We start from the raw sequence: 22185 nt of genomic DNA on the forward strand, positions 1-22185 counted from the left end.
TCCAGATGGTATAGGGTATGGAATGCATAAGAAATTAATGGACTAGCAAAGAGAGTAATTTGTAAATGTACTGAATGAATGGTTGATGGGAGGGTTTGGTTATGAAGAGTTATGCAGTGAGGTAGTGAAATTTATATGGAAAGATGAGAAGAATTAAACAAAAAAATGGAGACCCATCACACTGAATAAGACAAATTCTAACATTTTTATGGTAATAATACAGAGGAGAATGGAAGGAAGGATGAAGAATGTTATTGAAGAAAGCATACATGTTATAAAATGGAAGTGATGTCAACAATTGTTATTGCGGATGCTGTTAAACATAGTAGGTGCTATTAGCAAAGCATTTGATACAGTAGGACATGGTGTGTTGTGGGATGTTATGGAAAAGTATGGGATAGGTAACAGAATTAAGACAGTGTATATGCCAGCATACCAAAATAGTAGCATAAGAGTGTTAGCGAATGGGTGGCTGAGTAAAGCAATATACATTGTGTGGTATTAGACAAAGATAGCCCATGAGTGGAATATTGTTTTTACTGGTGATGAATTCAAGTAATCTATAAAATGAAAGAGGAGGTGATGATCCTGGTAGTTTTGACATGTGTAGCAGATGCAGTTATAGTTGCTAAAAAGAAAATATGGAGGAAGGACATGTTGGCTTATCTGAATGGAGGTTTAAAGAATATGGGAATGACCCTGAATAAGGATAAAAGAAGTTGGATGATGTGCTGAAAACTGAGGGTGTGCATTTTTCAATGAATGAAGCATCTTTGCTAAGAATAAAATCTGGAAAAAATTATGTAGTTGTGATGCAATGGGAGGGTTTGATAAAAGAAATGAAAGAAACATATCTTCTGCTGAAGATATATAGGTTATCATTCAAGAAAAAGGTTTATCTGGTGAATTTGATGTTAATGGGAAAAATAGTGTGTATGTTAAATGCTTATATGATCACAGTAAAATACAAAAAGGAAATTATGACACTGGTGTTTTCTTTCATACGGGTTTGAGATTTAACCCAGTGAAAAGGGATGCATTGTATATGAGTGAAGATGAAGAGAGACTGCGTTTACTTAATCCAGTTGTTTGTTCTGCTTCTTTGCAACTGTATTAAAGTGGGTAAAGGAAAAAAATGAGAATTTAATAGTAAGAGTGTTTAAATATAAGAACAAATGGTTCTGGAAAATGATAAGTAAAAGAGAAAAAGAATATGTAAATGAAGATAAAGTTTATTAATAAAAATATTAACATGGTAAATAAAAATGATGATCTAAAGAAAGATAGTAGGTTGTGGTATAATAATGCGATGAAAACAATATTACTATATAAATCCATGGGAAAATTTTGTTAAATCCATAAAAGTAAGGAAAAACGGTGCACCAAGATAACAGAATGTGAGGATTTCCTATGGAGACTGGTAATAAATAAATTATAAGTAAGGGAAATACAGCATAAAAAAGAAAAGATGAAAGAGTGTTTATTTTGTGGGAAGGAAGAGTCAACAGAGCCTGTGTTACATTAAAAGAGAGTGGCGAATCTCTGTAAAAACTTGCGTGAAGAATTTTTTTAATAATACTAATGACATAAGTAATAGAAATAGGAATTTGATCATACATGGATATTATCAGAATAAGAAGAATGAATATTTGAGAAGAGCAAATAAGAATTGATTTTATGTAATGTGGGTTATTTGGAATGAAAGACTGGATGAAATGTTATTTAATGGGAAATGGAGTTTGGCAGATATATTGTGACAGATTAGATTACGGTTGTGGAAGGAGGAGTGGAGGTCAATTATGGAAGAATAACAATGAGGAATTTGTAAGAAAAATGATAAATTGTAAGAAATATATATATGTGGCTGTAATTGTACACATTTTGTAAATGTGTAAATAATGCTTATTTTTTTCTGTTAAATAAAGGACCCCTATTCTTTCTGTTAAGTGCCGTTTTTTACTTCCCCCTGTGCTACCACCAACTCAAGCAGGTGGAACCTCGGTTTAATATCTCATCTGAAGGATGACACACTCAGGAGTCTAGCACTCTCCTAATGCAATACAGTACAGCACTAGCAATCTTATCCCCTGGAGTGGGAATAGAAGGTAACTGTCTAAAGTTCTTACAATAGAAGTAAATGGGTTACAGTTGTTAGCAATTAGAAAGATATGTCAATCAGTGAGCTATGGTATTGGGAATCCAGCCTATAAATGTTGGCAACAAGTTAATGATATTTTGCTGAACAAAGCAAGAGAGTAATGTTAGCATACGGAATAACAGGTAGCAGGGTAAGTACATACATGCTAAAGAGTAGAAGGCAAGTACTAAACAATGTTCACCCTTTATAGCATGAAAGCTGATGAGAGTGTCTCTCTTGCTAACTTTAGTTTTCCTGTCTGTGAGGTGCGTGTGAAATCAGCCCAGGGTATTTCCATGAATATCAAGGATAGATGGTCTGTTCATGAACAGACTACCAAGCTGCATTAAAGCAAGTACCAGTATAGATCTTTTTAAGAACAGCCTGGACACTTATTATGGAGAGAAGTGTTTTGGTATATCGGTATGCTAGAAGGCCATTAATGTCCATGCTTGAAATATTTGTACATATGTATGTTATGTACAAATATATCTTAAGGTGTTCTTCTCTGGTAATTCCAGTCACCATTGCAAGTGCAATATTTACAGAGAAAGCTGTGGTGGGATGTTTTGAGGATCTTCATGTCCCACAGGGGTTATCCAATTGATGATGCACAATATGACAGTCTTATCTACAGTGTTCAAAACTATTGGTCAAAAATGTTTTGGCTTTGTTGAAGTGTCACCCTTGTAAGCAGATATTGTAATCTTATTTCCATCTGGATGATATAATGCCCCTTTGGATCTGTTTTTTGAGCAAGATGCTAATGGGAATAGCATAGATGCAAGTTTTAAGCATTTTAAGAGAAGGCCATCAAACCTCACAGAACCAGATGCTTTTGCCTTCAAAGGTAACTTGCTAACAATAAATACACTTGCCTCTTTTCTCAGCTGAGGTGCTGATTTAGAGGCATGTTCTGTGGAGTTAGTGTGAGGTTCACAATGAACAACGGATACTACCTCTTCAAAGTGGTCTCTTGGGATTTCATCTGTTTCAAACTTTGAAGCACTAGGGTAAGAAGTGGAATAGTTAGTTCCTTGCTGGAAGAGGGGGTTTATTCTTTTCCAGAAGTCATTAGTTGATTTGGTCTGTAGGGCCTTGCAGTCAAATAATGTTATCCTTTAATTTATACAGATCTTTTTCACTTACTTCTTACTGTTCAAAATAGGTGAATTAAGGCCCTATCATTGAAGTGAAAACATATGCTTTGTCACATTCAAATGTCAGTGTCTTCAGGGAGTGAGGCAACTTATTTTAGAAGGTATACTTTACAATAAATGCATCACTTTCGAGCACACCTAAGAGTGTGTGCACAAAGTGAAAACCTGACTCATCCAGGGTAGACAAGTGAGTTTAAGTGTCTCCTTTTGGCACTGAAAAGCTTATTAGTATTTCTCATTTTATGTTTTTGTACTTCTTTCATTGAGATACCCATGGCTGCCAGATACGTTAACTTACCAACAAGAGCGAATGTGGAATGAAGATCACTTACAGAGTTTGCCAGGATTCTTGCTGCAATAAGGTTGGATAGAAGAAACAGAATAATCCTTCTTGAGTACACCTTCTCTATTTGATATTTTATCAGTGTGAGTCAGCAATGAAATTGCTATGAAAGACTATGATGACTAGTTAATTATAATATCCCCAGGACATATAACTGCAAAGATAGTACTGTTGAGTAGTCATGATTGACTGTCTTCGATTATACTGAGAGGGTTAAGTTCAATGATAAACAGAATTCAAACAGTTTACAAGACTTATTAGAACCATGAGTGCTATTGATGATTAAGGCTTCCATGTGTATTAGGTAGATGCATTTTTTCTAATACAGAGCAGTTTAGATGTTCTTTGGCTAGCACTTCAATGTCTCCTGCCCCTTTGAATACTCTGTCACATTAAAATACATTATATCCAGACAGATTTATATCACTTGTATTTATAACTGCTCTACATCCAAGTTTCACTACTAATTAATATGTCTGGACACTTGGGCTAAGCAAATATCTGAATTTGTTTATTACGAATGCTTCATGCAATGAGACTGATAATTTTGAGGCCCAAAACTGTTCATAGGGAGAGGTTAATAAGATATTTTTAACAAACCTATTTTATATCTCAGAAGCAGTATCGAGCTAGTCATTGAAGGAACCACTTACTGGCCTGGGTTTGAGGTGCCCATTCCATGCATGTTTTAAGAGCCCCACTAAGTATTGTTTCCAGACATTAGAATGGCTACTTATTTTAATGATTTTTTTTTTTTTTATGAAAGGGATGTAGAGGCCCAAGTATCGAATGTTATTTTGCATAGTGATCTTGTCCATTCATACTGCTCCCTTTATGATCGTGTCCATTCATTTTGCTCCCTTTATGATCTTGTCCATTCATACTGCTCCCTTTATGATCTTGTCCATTCATACTGCTCCCTTTATGATCTTGTCCATTCATTTTGCTCCCTTTATGATCTTGTCCATTCATACTGCTCCCTTTATGATCTTGTCCATTCATTTTGCTCCCTTTATGATCTTGTCCATTTATACTGCTCCCTTTATGATCTTGTCCATTCATTCTGCTCCCTTTATGATCTTGTCCATTCATTTTGCTCCCTTTATGATCTTGTCCATTTATACTGCTCCCTTTATGATCTTGTCCATTCATTCTGCTCCCTTTATGATCTTGTCCATTCATACTGCTCCCTTTATGTTCTTGTCCATTCATACTGCTCCCTTTATGTTCTTGTCCATTCATACTGCTCCCTTTATGATCTTGTCCATTCATACTGCTCCCTTTATGATCTTGTCCATTCATACTGCTCCCTTTATGATCTTGTCCATTCATACTGCTCCCTTTATGATCTTGTCCATTCATACTGCTCCCTTTATGTTCTTGTCCATTCATACTGCTCCCTTTATGTTCTTGTCCATTCATACTGCTCCCTTTATGATCTTGTCCATTCATACTGCTCCCTTTACCTCTTCTCTTCTGGTTAATAGTAAGAACAGCTCCACCTCTTCTGGTTTCTTTTCATATGCTGTCCCTCCATTACACACATCTTTCAAGTGGCTTTCTGCTGTGATCCTTATAGCAACCCAATATCCTTATCCTTGTACAGTTTCCACAAGTAGACTGAGTACTTAATATGTGGCCTAAATAGGCACTGGCAGTGTGGAATATTATCTCTCTACCTTAGGAGTCTATCATCCTGAAAACACACTTCAGCAGACTATTTGCTACTGCTGGCACTGCTCTCATCTGATCCTGGTGGTCCAGACCATATGAGATCAAGCCACCCAGACCCATTTCACATTGTTTTAGCATAAATTTTTATAACAGATCAATAACAGCATGGACGTGTGTTTGAGGAAAGTAAGAAAACAAGACAGACTCCCTTGTGAAGGAGGAGGCCAAGTCAAACAGGATAAATCTGAGAAACTTCAGGTCTGTTAGCCTAACAGGGAGTGGCTGGAACCTTGTCTAAAGGTCAGAAATCCCCAGGATAACAAAAAAATGGCTTATGGTGAGAAAAAAATGTCAGTCAGAAATTATTCACATCTATGGCTGTGCTGCAGAAGAGCTTGATAGGAGGTGTACAAACAGAGAAGGACTATCTGACCTTGCTGACCGAATGACATTGTCTCTACATAGGCAGCTGCTAGGAAAGCTGCAGAGACTAACTGCAGTAATGATACCAAATAACTGGTTTGTGGCAGGACTGCAGGGTAGTTCACAGACTGTAATGCTAGGAAAACTGCTGAGACTAACTGCAGTAATGATACCAAATAACTGGTTTGTGGCAGGACTGCAGGGTAGTTCACAGACTGTAATGCTAGGAAAGCTGCAGAGACTAACTGCAGTAATGATACCGAATAACTGGTTTGTGGCAGGACTGCAGGGTAGTTCACAGACTGTAATGCTAGGAAAGCTGTTGAGAATAACAAAAATGGCAAGTGGATTTTGAATACTTCTAGGGCTTGTTCTGGGTCCAGTACTCTTCATTATACTCACTTCAGACATAACTGAGGGAGTAGAGAGCAAAATCATTCTCTTGTGGATGACAAACATAAAACTGCAGTAGTGAAGGATGAGGGGAAAAGTTTAAGGAAATACAAAGGTTAACAAACTGGACAGAAATATAACACGCGAAAGTCATTTCAGACAAATGCAAAGTGCTGCACTTGCCTGGGCCCCAACAACCCTAGTGTGAAGTATGAGCTGGGTGAAGTGAAACTGACTGCAAGATAGTGGGAAAAGAAAGTCAGGAACCATGTGGCAGGGGCACAGCAACAGTGTATACCCTCAGAGTGATAAAAAACAAATGCAAAACAAATAAGCCTCCCTCATTACTTTACCTTGGCCAGGCTATAGCTTGAGTACCACACTCAGCTCTGGAGAACAAACAGGCAAAGTAACATCAGGCCACTAAAAGTTCAGAAGAAAGCCACCAGCAGGAAGCTTGTCGTTGATGATAATTACTTGTGTGTGCTGTATTAAGTATTGTACTTTAAGGTATCTTCTGGTAAGATCTGTCCAGTACTTCTTTTCTGTATTTCATTTAGTCAGTCATTTGTTCATCTGGGCAAAATCTGTTTTTATACTTTATTAGGTAACAAAGTCATGACTGAGAAGACACTCAGTGGTCCATTTCACCTATATATAAATAAAAATAAAAAATGCCCAGAGATTAGCGGAACTGGACATCTTCCCATTTTATTACGTAACAAATATAGACAGAGAAGGGACCCAGCAGTGATCCAGTTTGCATACATATATATATATATATATATATATATATATATGTATATATATATATATATATATATATATGTATATATATATATATATATATATATATATATATATATATATATATATATATATATATATCTACATATATATATATATATATACATATATATATACATATATAATATAGAAATCCCAGGGATTACAGGAATGAAGAGATATTATAATTAGAAACAATAAGAGATGGACAGTGGTTTATAATATGGATAAATTCCATAGAGCTTTCAAGGGAGTAATGGACAAGTAAAAACAAAAAAGGGGCGATAAGTTACTGACAAAGAGGAAGCAGAATGTTGAATGCACTAAAATAACAAATTAAATAGGCTAACTGCCTTCTTCTGCTGTTGCCGAAAAACTTTATTGCATGATAGAATTGCATGTGACTTCACCAGCTCATTGCAGCATTAGCCTGTTATCAGATAACAACTAGGTCTTAAGACTGATCACAAAACTAGGGGGATGTTAGTCAGTAACTGACAAATGTCTTGCCTCTTTTACGATGCACACCCCAAGCATTGTCCCCATTTCTAAGAAATGGATCGAGCCTGAAATATGTTCTCTGCCTGACTGCTCTTGCAGTTATTTCACATTTGTTAATCCAGTAAACTGCCTGGTTTGAAGATCAGCTTCTGTACTAGATGGCAAATGTTGGTTAAACGTTTGTAAGCATTTACTAGTTATGCTGATTTATTTCTCCCAGCTGGCCATGGATGAAACATGACACAACCAGATGACAGCATGTATGAATTTGGGGCTGCCTACTTTTGTTCTCCTTTTGACATTCCAAAAATGGAGGCTACAATAAGAGAATGACCCTACATGTTGACGGCATGAGCATTGTGCTAATCTAGGGGAAACACCTAACAGAAACCTCTTTGGCAAAAGAACTTGCTCATCGCTCATTATGAGAAGCACTATGGTCTCACTCAAATGGTTACCTGCCTGCAAGTCTGACTTTGATTTCTGAAGGAAAGATTCTTCTTAGCTACATGGTCAACAATCACCCTGAAAAAGCAAGTGGCACCATGATTTTTTCTGTATTTATGAGCCACCACTGCCTCTAATTTCTCATTAGTCCAAGAATATCAAGCAACTCTGTCAAGTGATAACTAGCAGTTTAGGTTGCAGTCTTTTTTGTCTGGCCCTTCAGAACATCTTAAATATGCTTACAGAGACAGGCATTCTTATATCCACCCCAACCCCTACCCCCAAGGATCCACAACAGAGAAGTAATACACTATTCTTCCCTTAAGAAAATTCAGGGTAAGTTATTCCCTTTCAGAACACATAGGCAAGCGTAGCAATGCTTGAATCATTACAGATTTTAAATCATTTCTGAAATTATAACTAAAAGGGCAAGACAAAATAGAAAAGTGTAAGTTCTCTGCAGGACAGAGATTAATTTATCTTACTTATTGATCTTTGCAAGAAGTCTGCCATTTATCCTCCTCCTTTCTTTTTCTTTCTTTTTTTCTCTATCTTTGTGCATCATAGCACACCTGGGGGGGTCCAGTGGGGAAGTTAATAGACTGGGAAGCAGAGGAGAGGTTGTAACTTCTTCTTACATTTCCACCAGTGTTCATATAGTTACAAACCCATAAGTTATTACTACCTATTTTAAAGAAAGACATTGTGTTGTTATCAAAGAACCTGTACTTCATAGATTCTGAACATTGTAGGCCATTAGTACTCATTTGTCCCTTTTTCATAATTCATGAGAAGTTAAGCATAGGTTCTTAACATGGCAAAAACATGGATTTAAACAAAGTAGTACAATGACATCATCTGGCTACTGCTCCACTCCATTACAAGTAACAGTGACAAAGACTGTAGCACAGTTTAGAAGAGCAGTCTTTGGGGATTTAACAAGAGCTGTTGACATTTTGGTCATTCTTCACCAATTGTCTAGTTAATGAAGGCTTTAACTATGGATTGGAAAAGTAGTTTGCTTCATTTCTCTCCCACAAGAGCTGCAGTGTCATGATAGAATGCAAAGTGGCCTAACTAGCAAACATTTACGTGTTTCACAAGGGTCAGTGCTTGCACCTTTGCTCATTTTTACTCATAGATAAACTTGCCTTTGACTTACCATATCTCAGCATATCTACATTACACAGATGACTGGTTGTTTGCAAGACCTCAAGCTCTGCTAGCTAAGGGACAGTCTAATGTTTGGTGCCCGTATGGCAAACAGCAGGGAATCTTTCCAAAACCAAGTCAATTTTTTTTCTGCATGACTCAAAAATTAAGTGATGCTCCTAAGAACTAGAAGGCTGAGTGTTGAGTTTGACTGTGAATATGGACATGTAGAAACCTGTAAATATTGTGGCATATGCTTGGACCATTGTTCTGTATCCACCTCATACTCAGAAGCCTCAATCTAAACTTTAGGGATAGATTAGAATTTCCTAAAATACATCATACTTATGTACTGCAGCAATAGCCTTGACTGAAAGGAAGTCCTTATTCCTTAGGCAAAATATAGATGCTTCTGGATACATGGATAAAAATTATCAAGTTTTAATTGAACTGTAATTCTGTGAATAAATTTAAGTGAATTCCAGTTATGGTAAAATCCATACAATGTTTCCATTGAAATTGCAGACCCATCGGGACAAAGAAGGTTCCCTCACCCCAAGTTTGCATGATCTTCCATTTAGCGTATTTAGAGAGATGAGGTTTTTGGGGACACAGGCAGTTTGTTTTCATTTTATTTATTTATTTTGGGGAGGTGGAACAGTCAATGTTTTCCACTATCAACTTTTTTATCATTTATATGTTTCCAGGATATACTAATGAAGGACTTATGAATCTGGATTCACCTTGGTAGAGTCATTGCAAAAGTATCTGGACTGCCTTCTGCTCCAGGTTACTCACATGAGATGGTTCATCCTTTCATCATAACTGGACCACCTCTTTAAAAATTCTTATAGGAAAGTATGATCCCACACTCATCAAAGCAAGTTAAAAAAAAATGTAGTATTTATATAAATGGCTGTAAGAGTCAGGGGGAAGTCAGCCAGAAGAAATGCGAGTAGTCACTCCAGGAAAGAGGAAACTGTGTCAGAGAACTTAAGGCTGAGGCTTGCCTATTTCAGCCAAAGATGCATTTTTGCACCATACAATGTGAGATGATAAAGTGACTCTGCCAAGTCTGTAAATGTTATGTTAGAGTTATGCCTACCTTTATAGCGTTCCTTTTTCAGCAGTTCTGTTTGGCAGTTTATAAACTCAGCTTCTTCATATATCTCATTAGTCTCCTGAGCTTTACTTAGATTGATTTCTTCACTGATCTGTTCTTCTCCTAATACTCGGTTTTCCAAATCAACATTTTCCTTTGACATTGTTTCATAGAAAGTTGTATTGTGTTGATGCAGAACCATGGTCTCACTTTCTTCCAAAACTTTTCCCTCTTCAATATCTGACTCAGTGTCTGTAAAAGTGTAGTAGACAGGCTGAATGTTCTTGGAGTTTGGGTCCCTTAGGATTGTGTACTCGTATGTTATAAGTGGCGTTTTCCCATTCTGGTTCCATACCTGAAAATAAATAAGATCTAGTTGATTTGCTGATTGTCAGTTAGTGAATAGCAGCTGAAAGACTGTACACACATACAACACACATGTGTGTGTACACATGCACGTATTCACTGCTCATATTCATCAATTAATCCACATATGATAATCTGGAAACTTGTATTCATATAAATGAAAGCATGGTAGGAACATCACACAGTTGTTAAACTGTTTAAAGTCTTCTCTTATTTGAAAACCAAATATAGCAGCTACATTTACAATATTTCACCGAGCAAGCAAAAATAGCAGTATGTGGTATACCAATGATGCTGCAATATTGCAGGGGCTCCTAAAACTTCAAACCTGACACAGACATTCTTTCCCCTTGTACAGACATACACCACATACTCAAAATTATTAGTATTGTCTTTGGATTTCATGTCATAAAAAGAATAAAAGATGTTCTGTGCTATGAATTTGGATTCATTTACCTGAGATTTATAGCCGTTAAAACAGTCTATAATTGCAATGTTCTAGACGGAGGTACAGATTTTATGACAGATGAGAAAATCTGTTCCAGTTCACATTTTGAATGGGTATCAACAAAACAGCTGTACTGATAAAAAAAATCTTCATGATTGTTCATGTTGTCAGGACAGTAGATATGATATGCAGCATATTTTCAGTGTTGCTCTCTTTCTTCCAAAATTTTAAGATGGGAAATCTAATTTAATGAACAAAGTTCTCACTGAATTCACATAAGACTGTAGGAAGTACTTGCATGAGACCAGTTAGTGAGCTGTAACACACGTCTGGCTCATTTATTAATACTTTTTATGAAATGATGCGAGGTACATTATGATGGATAAATATGTTCATCCATATTTAATACACTTACAGATACTGAGATATCAGTGATGTTAGGTATTTCCAGATTTGATTTAATATAAAAAACATGCTAGACACAATTTATGGTGAGCATTACAGCCAATTTAATTCAAGAAAAAAATGTTAGAAATGATCAGGAGAAAAAGACACAAGTAAAATTATAAATGATAGACTGGCATCAACTGTGATAGTGATGCCTGTCTTATGTGAAATGTTTGCTGGGATACGCTTCTTCTCCCTGGAATCTTGACTGGATTCAGTGAATTCTGGATCAAGTGAGTTACTTTGTGTTACACACTAAGCAATGCAATGTCTAGGGTGACTATTTGGTTTATCATTGACTGAATCATGATTATACAAAAATTTCAGAAGCCACATTTTGTTAAGGAACCCAAACAAAACAAGATTGCAGAAACTGGATGGTGGGGTTCTCCCTTGGTGTTAAATTTAAGGGGTGCAGTAATCACAATGTCTACAAACACAACCAGAAACTACTAAACTATATCATACTAACACCACACAACCAAACACATTTTTCAACAGTTTTCAAAATGGTGAATAACTGCAACTGTAGCAATGTGCTGCAACTTATAATGCCACACTTCTTTGTTCCTATACCCTCAATTCTATACCAAGGTAACACATTTCAGTAGCAATTGCTCCAGCACATGCAAACTTTACCCTCACTTCTATAACAAGGCACCACTTTTAAAAAAGAAAGAAATATACTGAAGGAGCAACAACATTTTTTTCATTACTTTGATAATGGAATATGGTGTGGCCCCTGATTTCCATCAAGAATTTATTTGTAACAAGTGAAAAATAATATCATACTTGGCTTGCCTATATCTTTTATTCAGAACATTCATTATGTTTTTCTGTGGGCTGGTCACGAAATTGAATAGATGACTGCATATTGCAAACTAGATCAGTATAACATTCACATTTTTTTTTTATTTCTTACCATTCATAGCTTTTCTCAAGCAACACAACCTAAATATCATGATAATTTAATTCTGTAGGTGCAGCTATTTCCAGTGTCACTGACTCAACACATATTACATTTACTTTTAATCCTAGAAAAATCAAAACACTGTAGGTTCTATTCTCACACCAGGTGCTTGAATTTATTTTCCATTACTGACAATGTAGTTTGCATCTTAAAGAGTTCTGTACTCATATGATTACATCCTCCATATTACATATTAAACTGAGTTGTACCATAGCTGAATGTAAAAGATCTCACAACACTGCAAAGAGCAGGGATAACTTTATATTAAAATACTGCAAACTTAAAATACCACAAAAATAAAAGCACTCTTCATACATCATAGTAAAAGAAATGCAAACTAAAAAATATGAAGAGAATACTCTTACAAATCGAATAGTTTTTCAGCTTTTTTCCATTAGGGGTCACCACAGCGGAACTCCGGTCTGCTAATGATTGGCAGTGGATTTTTACAGTGCCGAGTTGCCAGCCCGACGCCCAACCTTCAAAGAAAGCACACCCATTCAGGCACGCACCTACCTATGTCACTTGACCGTGGGGAGGATATGCAGACTCCACACAGAAGGCACTCCAGCCGAGAATTGAACGGGAGAACCTCTTGCTGTGAGGCGACAATGCTAACTGCTGTACCACCACGGCTCTACTGTTACAAATCTAATGGTATTTAATTTTCAACTATTCACATTTCATCTTACAAATTATCTTTGAAACAAAAATTATTGTTTTATATATTATGTATATCTTTTTAATTCTGCACTCTTAATCTTATTCTCTTATATACCCTTCTCTACATCTTCTACTCTACAAATCTATTACCCAACATAACAAAATGGAATCCTATCCTGATATCAAAACAGATTTCAACTTTTGTCAGATGCTCTAATTATCACTGAAACATTGTAAACAGATTTTCCTATACCCCTACATCCTTTTGTAAAGAGCAAAGATGCATGTGGGTTTTGACCCATATAATTACTTTTTCTTTATGCTAACGTGTCTTCTTCTTCTTCTTTTGGCTTTTCCCCATTAGGGGTCACCACAGCAGATCACCTGTCTGTTTATGATTGGCAGCAGAATTTTTATGGTGTTGAGTTGCCAGCCCAGCACCCAACCTTCCACGGAAGGCACACACATGCACACACTCACACCTAAGGCCAATTTAGAGTGTCCAATCCACCTACAGCATGTCTTTGGGATGTGGGAGGAAACCAGAGCACCCAGATGCAACCCAAGCGACCATAGGGAGGACATGCAGACTCCACACAGAAGGCACCCCAGCCGAGAATCGAACTGGCAAACCTCTTGCTGTGAGGTGACAATGCTAACTGCTGCACCACTGTGGCCACCCCTCTTTATGCTAACGTGTAATTTTCCTTTTTATAGGTATAGTCTTATGACTCTTACCAGAAAAAGTATACTTACTACACTAATCATTCCCCTTCTCAATTATTTCTAGTAAAGTTCATCCTTTCTTTTTATAGTAGAATCCACATGTGAACCTCAAATAATAATAATAATAATAATAATAATAATAATAATAATCCACAACCTCCAAATAATATTGTATCTTTTCTTTATTAATTTTATTCATTTTCTAAAGTCTTAGTCTAGAAAAACTGCACATAAAATTACAGCTCTTTGAACTATTTATTCTTTCTTCCAAAATGCCCCATATGTGTATTTATTTACTTACAATAATAATTCTTAAATGCCAGACACAGGTCACCTCTTTGTAGTCTGTAGGATACCATGTGTAGTGACAGAGCTTTGAGTCGGTTCATATAGGACATGTTATTTAGGCCTTGTATCCTTTTAGAAGGGGTGTTCCAATTGTTGCATCTGTTTGAACAGATACATGCCAAAGGGGGCATTATATTCAATGACTGACCTAATGAGGTCCAGTTCTTGAGTTCAGTGATATATGTATTTATACACAGTGTAGGACCTGGTGAGCATTTAAAGAAAACTTGTCTAATAAATGGCAAGTTCTTTCTGTGATGGAAATTTCATCTAAATGCTGCAGATATGTGTTGCTCCTCTTCAAAAAAAAGTAAGAGAGTTACTAATGTGGTGTCTTCTGCAGCAACATGCAGGAATGTATTGCACCAACACCAGTGGAATGCAGAGATAAAGCCCTGGTTATGCACAGGTGCACTGCTTTCACTAGCTACTTGAGTGCTTAATAATGCTATCAGGAAGGATGGTCAAAATCCACCCTCGAGGGGAGGGAGGGACAGTGCTGGTTGCAGACACCGCTGTTATCCTTCAGAAGAGGGGTGGCATTGCAGACGAGTAGTCTGTGGGGTAGGCATTAGACTCAGCAAGCCATTGACAGATGGTAGCTTTCAAAGTGAGTGAGCAGAGGCATGCAGTCAGATGAGCAGAACACTGTGGGACACCACAAGCAGCATGTAGGGTCAGGCTGTCCAAATACACTTATTTCCAGGATGACAGTAAGAGCACAAAGCACCCTTCTGGCTGCTTTAATGATGCACCCCCCCCCCACACACACACACACACATACACAGCTCTCCCCTTAGCTCTGGGTGGAATCCCCAGTACATAGGAATGAATGGATACTGTCTGATCAAGGGAAGGGGATTGATGGTCACAGTTATGGGGGCAAAAATCACATAGAAAAAACAAAACAGACAAGAATGCAGGAAACCAAACATCTTCAAACTTATAAGGTAAAATAAACTCTGATGAAACCCATGATGTTTAATGGGTGAAAGCGCTCAGTGAAAGTGGATGTTAAACTTTGTATTAAAGGTGTTCGTGTATCCAGTCAAGGTTTAGCTGGTTTATTTTACCTTACAAGTTTTTCGTATTGTTAATCTTCAAACTTATAGTTCACTGCAGGTTACCAGACTACTGGCTCTACAGCTTTTATAACCCTAGCCATGTTAATCCCTGGTTGCCCCAATTGTCCTTGGTTAGACGGATGTACTTTACAGATCAACACTGACTACCCCTGCCCATGGGTGCCAGGCACAGATAAATTTGCTTTCACTCATCCATTTGTCCAGGATGCACTTGAATAGGGTCATTGAGTAGCTTTGCTTCATATGAATTGGAAGTTTATTCCAGAGCAGCAGCAATCTCTGGGGGACGTACTCGTCTCTCCAACATATTCTGTTAATGTTACTGGCAAGGTTGAGATCCCTAGAGTGAGCGACTCTAGTGCCATCTGATTTGCGGATGTGTAGCATTTCCATCAGCTAGGGGTCACAGACTGCCCACTAGGCCAGACACAAGTTGCCTCTCAATACTCTATATGATACAGAGCACAGTGACAATGCTTTCAGTCTATCCATGTAGGTCATGGTTTGGAGGCCTTGTATCTTCTTAGTGAGAAGCCTCTGCAGTCTCTCCAGTTGCTGCAGGTGTCAGGTGAGATGCATGCAGACAGGGGCATTGTACTCTATTAATGGTCTGATTAGGGTTGAGTAAAGTGGGATTATAACAGCCTTAGACCTGCTAGTGACGCCTTTACTTATGAGTTGTGCAATGTAGAATGCTTTCCTTACCACCATGGAAACCTGGGGTCAAAGTACATATTGCTGTTGACCTATGTTCCCAGATCTTCCACCACTGGGTTTGAACTTATAGGGGTTCTGCCAACTTTTTCGAATTCCTTGCTACATTTTACCAGCCAGCACCCCTTTTACCAGAAAAAAGGGATTGTAAAAGGACAATTGATTAGGGCCTGTAGAATGTGTAGTAAAATTGACGATTTTGAGGATGAAATCACTAAACTACATAGTATGTTTTTGAAGCGTGGATATCCATTGGACCTATTATCCACCCTTACACAGGAAGTCACCAACCTAAGAAGTAGTTCTTACAAGCCACTGTTAGGTGTTGGGCTTACAAACTCAATGCAAGATTCAGTGAGGAAAGAAAGTATAGAAAAAGGTTGTGGTTTTGCATATACTTTTTCCAATGACAATATTGGAATAGAACAGTCTATATTGAAACATTGGTCTATTCTAAAAATACATGATGATTTTAACTCTACATTGGAAAGCAAACCACAATTTATTAGAAAGAAAGGTCCCAACCTCAAAGAAATATTTGAGAGAAGACCACACCCACAGACTAACAGACGCAGTGTCAAAAAAGGAACTTACAAATGTGGTGCTTGTAAACAATGTAATATGGTGATTCATGACTCCCATTTATTTTTAAAGGCAAGGAAGTTTGATATTAAGCCACAGGGACATTACACTTGTAGCACAAAAGGAGTAGTGTATTTAGGATTGTGCACCACGTGCAACAGTTTTTACATTGGAAAGACGGAGAGAGAGTTCAGAAAAAGACTATATGAACACTCTTATGACATAGAGAAAAAGAAGGAAAATAATGCCTTTTACAAGCATTCACTAAATTGTCCAAATTACAACCTCAAATTTATAATTCTTGAACAAGTGCTACAGAATGAAAGGGGTGGAGACTGGGAAGCTGTTTTGGAATCCAAAGAGTTAATCTGGCAACTGAGATTAGATGTGAATAAAACCCCAGGTTTAAATGACACTTTAAGTATAAGCTCAGTTTTAAAACTGAGGAGAGCTAGACTTTAACATGCAGTATAGGAAGACCCCCATATTTATTGACTTATTTCCTTAAAACCAATTTTTAAAAATATTTTTAAAACAATTTTTAGAAAAATGTTCCTTTTTAGTATATTTATTGCATATTTATATATGTTTGCTACTACATACATTTTTTACTATGTATTGGCCGATTGAAAAGATATCAATTCTGCGTGGCTTATCTCATATGATTCCTAACATAATATGCCTCCTTTATCTTCACTTTTCCTTCCCCTCACATCCCCCCCCTCCCCCTCCCTTTCCCTCTCCAAGAAGTTTGTGTACAAAAAGTGCAATTTTAATATGTTGTAAATCTAGAAGACATTGAGCTAGATTTGGATATGATGCAATTAAATGTATTGTATAAGTTATGTTTTTAAAAACAAGACAAAAATTCCCACGTGAATTTCAAGCAATATAGCACTGTAGGTTATCAAGATACAGTGTATGAAACAATGTTCATACTTTTAAACAAACATTTTTTAAGTAACTGGATGTAAAATACTGCAACTTTAAGAAATCATTTACATATTTAATGAATTAACTTGCAATTAAGCGAATGTATATAAATTGTTATTTTTGCTGCTTTTATTGTCACTTGATAAAGCTCGGAAGGATCCAAGAGAAAGCGCTTGTGTTATACGTTGGTGTTATACGTTGTGGTTCGTGGTTTGTGGTGGAATAAACTTGGTATTTTTTGCAACAGCATTGGAATTATTGCTTCCGCTCAGCCATTCTGGAGTTTGTTGTTCTGCCAATTCTGTAATTAGTGGGGAATTCTGCTATACCAAATGGGATAATAGTGCACTTTTTGCTTTTAGTTTGACATTGACTTTGGCACCAGTTATTTGTTTGCGTTAGCCCCTCCTATAATATGTTAACATCATTGGGGGACTCAATGATTGTGCCTAGTTTACAATCATCAGTGAACTTCGCAAGCCAAAGGCTGTCTGCTTTAGTCTGGACTTCCAAGAAATAGACAGACAAATGAAAAAATGTATATGAAGTCTTCCACTTAAGGTCCACTGCCCAAGACCAGTCAAATGAATGATGAAAATAAAGGCAGTCAGGCCAGCAGGCTGAGTCACACTTTAATGTTGTTTTTCTTTTGGCTTTTCCCAGTTAGGGGTCACCACAGCAGAACTCCGGTCTGCTAATGATTGGCAGGTGATTTTTATGGTGCCAAGATGCCAACCCAACACCCAACCTTCAATGAAGGCACGCCCATTCACGCATGTCTTTCGAACGCCACTCGACTGCGGGGAGGACATGCAGACTCCACACAGAAGGCGCTCCAGCTGAGAATTGAATGGGAGAACCTCTTGCTGTGAGGCAACAATGCTAAAATCACAAATAAAATCCACAGCACATAAGCACTTTGTGGGGTGTGGGGGGCAAAGCCCCACACTTAGCTATGTTTTAAATTTTGTGTGTGTGTGTGTGTGTGTGTGTGTGTGTGTGTGTGTGTGTGTGTGTGTGTGTTTGGTGCTAGTGATTTCTTTCCCAGGGAAAGAAATTGCTGCTTTGACCATTTGATCTTTGTGTCACTCAGGAGGCATTCAATGTAACGCCTCTTCATGATTTTAATATAAACCCTTTTGAAACACGTGTCTGATATAAGAATACAGAGTGCACACAATGTACTTTATTAACATGTAAAAAGCAACCCGAAACATACATTCAAATTTATGGTCCTGCAGATCATGCATATTAATATTAGGGGAGGGGATTTGGTTAATCACATAGAGTATAATGAGATGAGATGAATTATAGAACTAGCAGCAGACAAAGTTCCTGGTCTAAATGGGGTTATACCACTTAAGCCCGCCCTGAAAAGAAGGAGGGTGCAATACTGAGACATGATTGGCTAATGGTGCATTTTAAACTGGCTTTGTTGGATGTGTTAGTTATCTGATGAAGGGCTTGACCCGAAAGCGCTTATGTACTGTGGATTTTATTTGTGATTTTATTAAAGTGTGACTCAGCCTGGTGGCCTGACTGCCTTTATTTTCATCATTCCAAGAAACAGATTCCAAATAGTAAAGGGTCCAGTAGATATCCTTGCAGTACGCTACTGGTGATGGGTCTTACTGGTAGAGGTGGAGTCACCAGTTTTGACAATATGTGTTCTGTTGGTGAACCAGTTAAATACAATTTAATGATGTAAGGGTTAACACCTAGCTGGGAGAGTTTTTAAATTATACCAGAGTAGTGGATGGTGTCAAAGGCCTTGGCTATGTCCAGATAGGCAGTATGCACTGTCTTACCTTCATCAAGAGCTTTGGTGACTTTCTCAAACTCATTTACCAGGTTGAATAAGCATGATCTACCCTTAACAAAGCCAAACTGGATTGGGTGTAGAGTTTGAAGGTCACCTGTGTCCTTGTTGATAATGTCTACAATGATCCTTTCCATGGCCTTGCAAATGAGGCTGGTTAGACTTATGGGTCAACAGTTCCAAGGGTTGGTTGATGGCCTCTCTTCAAGCAAAGGGATTACTGTTGCTGTTCTCCATTTTGCTGGTATAAAGTCAGTATTCATGCTATGGTTAAAGAGAAAGTCAAGTGGTGTCAGCTAGGTCCGGTTTTAGATTGCTTAGTAGGCAACATGGGATGTTATCTGGCCCCATTGAGGCCATGTTTTTGGCCTTGGACAGCACAGATATAACAATCTCTAGAGATACTAAGTAGAGAACTGGTGTCAGATAAGCTTTGGGGTATGGCTGGTGGGGATAGGAGGGTGAAGTCTGTACCAAATCTGTCAGCTAGCAGGATGGGAATTTCCTCTGGTATAGTGTGAGTGGTACCATCTGCTACCAATTTGGCACATAGCTGGCATTGTCTTTTAGATTTTAGAGGTAGTTAAAGAATGCCTTATGATTGTCCTTGGCTAGAGATGCTATTTTATCTTCATAATTAGAGGACTTTACAAGACTTCTGATTTGCTTGTTCAATCTGTGGAGGGAATTCTTCTTCTGCAGAGGCAGTTGCCTCTTGCTTTTTGGGCATCCGTTTTTTCCTTTTGTTATACAATCTGTTTATACTAGATATCTACCAAGGTGGCTTGATTTTTTCGGGAGGGGGGCTGGGTTTTAATCTGATCGGGTACATCTGAGTCTATACAGTTGCTAAGATGATTATACAGGGCATTTGTGTACAGCTCTGCACAGGAGTCATTATCGCCTGTGATTGCAGGGGATATAAAACTTTATATACCATCACTCAGTAGGCTGTAGTTTGCTTTGGAGAAGTTCCTTAGATTTTTGCTTATTTGGGGGTGTAGGTTCAATAGTTACTTTAAATAAGAGTGATATATGGTCCGACCTTACCAGAAAAGGCATCACACAGGGGGCAGTGCAGTGACTACCCATGTTGGTGAGTACTATGTCAGCACAACACAGCCCCTTGTGAGGGTGTAGACTATCTGTTCCAGAACATTTGCATTGACAAAGTCCAGGAACCTCTGGGTGAGCATGTTACCCAGTCGATGGAGGATAACTGAAATCTCCCATGACTAAGGTGTTGGGCTGCATGGTGAGCCACTCCAGAAAGTCCAGGTAGGCATTGTTCTTTTTTTTTTTTTGTTCATGGAGGGGGACCTACAGCTAGCAATGATGTGGTAGGGTGTTTCCCCCTATAGTTATTTGGGCATGGAGTAGTTTGAGTGAGTTGTACTATTTGACCAATCTTGAGGTGTACTTGGCTTTAATGAAGATGGATACACCTCCACCTTTGGTTCTTACATGCCCATTCTGAGGTTGGAACGTGTGTAAGGCATTGCAGCCTTGCACAGCTGGGGTGCTCTCTGTGGCCTTGAACCATGCGACTGCACAGACAGCTTCTTCCAATTTGAGAAACGCTTTGAGGAGTTCAGTTTCATGTTTAGACTCCCATCATTAAGCAACAGAACCTTGAGTTAGTCTTGAGTAGATTTTGCTGTCAGAACTTTTGTCAGTTTGATATTGCCTAAAAAAGCACTATGGGGAAGGTAAGCACCTTAGCCAATATCTGAAAGCTCGGTTGAGACAGATGCAGACCATCTCTGGCAAAGCAGCATGGCCTGCAGACCATGTCTTCCCAGGCTGACAAATGCTAGATCCCCCTGGAATGACAACAGAAGCTAAGCCAATTGTTGAAGTCAATCATTTTTTGTTTATATTTTGGCATCATCCTAGGTGAAGGTAGAATGCTGCTTAGGGTCATAGCTGCCTGGGACATATAATCTGAGAGTTCAGTCATCTCTCTCTTCATATAGTCCATGGAGGTATGTCTCAAGTCATTCACCCCAACATGGACAATGACAGAGTCATGGCAGTTCTTGTTGAGTGATCTGAGGGAATGCATAATCTGATGGATCCTGGCACCTGATAGGCAGCTGACTGTGACCTTCTCCTTGTCCAAGCTGGTGAGGGGGACATCTGTGTGTCTCACTATGGAATCTCCTATGACTAGGACATTAGGTTTTGAAGTGTTTTGCCTTAGGGGCTTATTTGGTGAGACACTGGTATGTCTGTTGTTATGTGCAGTGGTTTCTATACATGTTGAAGTGTGTGCAGACAATTCGTGCTTGGGAGGTCTCTGATCTTTTCTAAGGCTTCTAGTGAGTGCCTCCGCATATGTGGGTTTATGTGTTGTGTTCTGAACTTGAGTGAGAGGTGAAGTGAGTGAGTTGACAACCTGTCTTATGTCTTCTTTTTGCTACATGAGAGGATTGTTTCCAAAGTGATAGTGTAATTACATCTCTCACATACGGTATTTATTAGTTTCAGGGCTAAGTGGTTGTCAGTATACATGAGGCAATTACTACACTGCCTCAGGATGCCCAAGTCAATGAGGATGGCCAGAGAAGTGGTGGGAAATTGACCATCCATAACGGCAGGTTTATACCGTAGTACTGTTGGGGACTGGGTAAGTTAGATCAGTTTATGGTGTAGGAATAAAAAAAGGGCTTATTCTTTTGATGGTTTAGGGTGAAGAGCTGTGGCAAAGCTTCTCTAGGTGCAGTTGAGTTGCCTGCAGAACAACTGGAGACTTGGGAGGGTCCTACTGACAAATGTCTAGAGAAAATTTAAGTTTCCAGGCATTTGCATTTATAGAGGGCACAGCTAACCCGCATTGTGCAATGCACAGCTACATGCAAACACAAGGCTTAAATGCAGGTGAATTTCAACAGTTTTAAGGCAAATTACCAACGGGAAAGCCCCAAACTGAGCCTTCCTTCAGCAATCCCCATCTCAGATGGAAC

The 22185-nt window shown here is 38.2% G+C and overlaps 1 protein-coding gene across 2 annotated transcripts in view; it reads right to left on the bottom strand.

The window, feature by feature from the left end:
- The window catches only part of ADAMTSL2 (ADAMTS like 2), a 1179463-nt gene that overhangs the window by 488476 nt on the left and 668802 nt on the right, over positions 1-22185 (bottom strand). For both annotated transcript variants that reach the window (XM_044058888.1, XM_044058887.1), the window contains exon 10: positions 10122-10473. In XM_044058888.1, the coding sequence (XP_043914823.1) occupies positions 10122-10473 (352 nt within the window). The remainder of the gene's footprint in view (positions 1-10121; positions 10474-22185) is intronic.

The sequence above is a fragment of the Protopterus annectens genome, chromosome 16.part0 (genome assembly GCF_019279795.1).
Source record: "Protopterus annectens isolate FY-2018-M chromosome 16.part0, PAN1.0, whole genome shotgun sequence".
NCBI classification, from domain to species: domain Eukaryota; kingdom Metazoa; phylum Chordata; order Ceratodontiformes; family Protopteridae; genus Protopterus; species Protopterus annectens.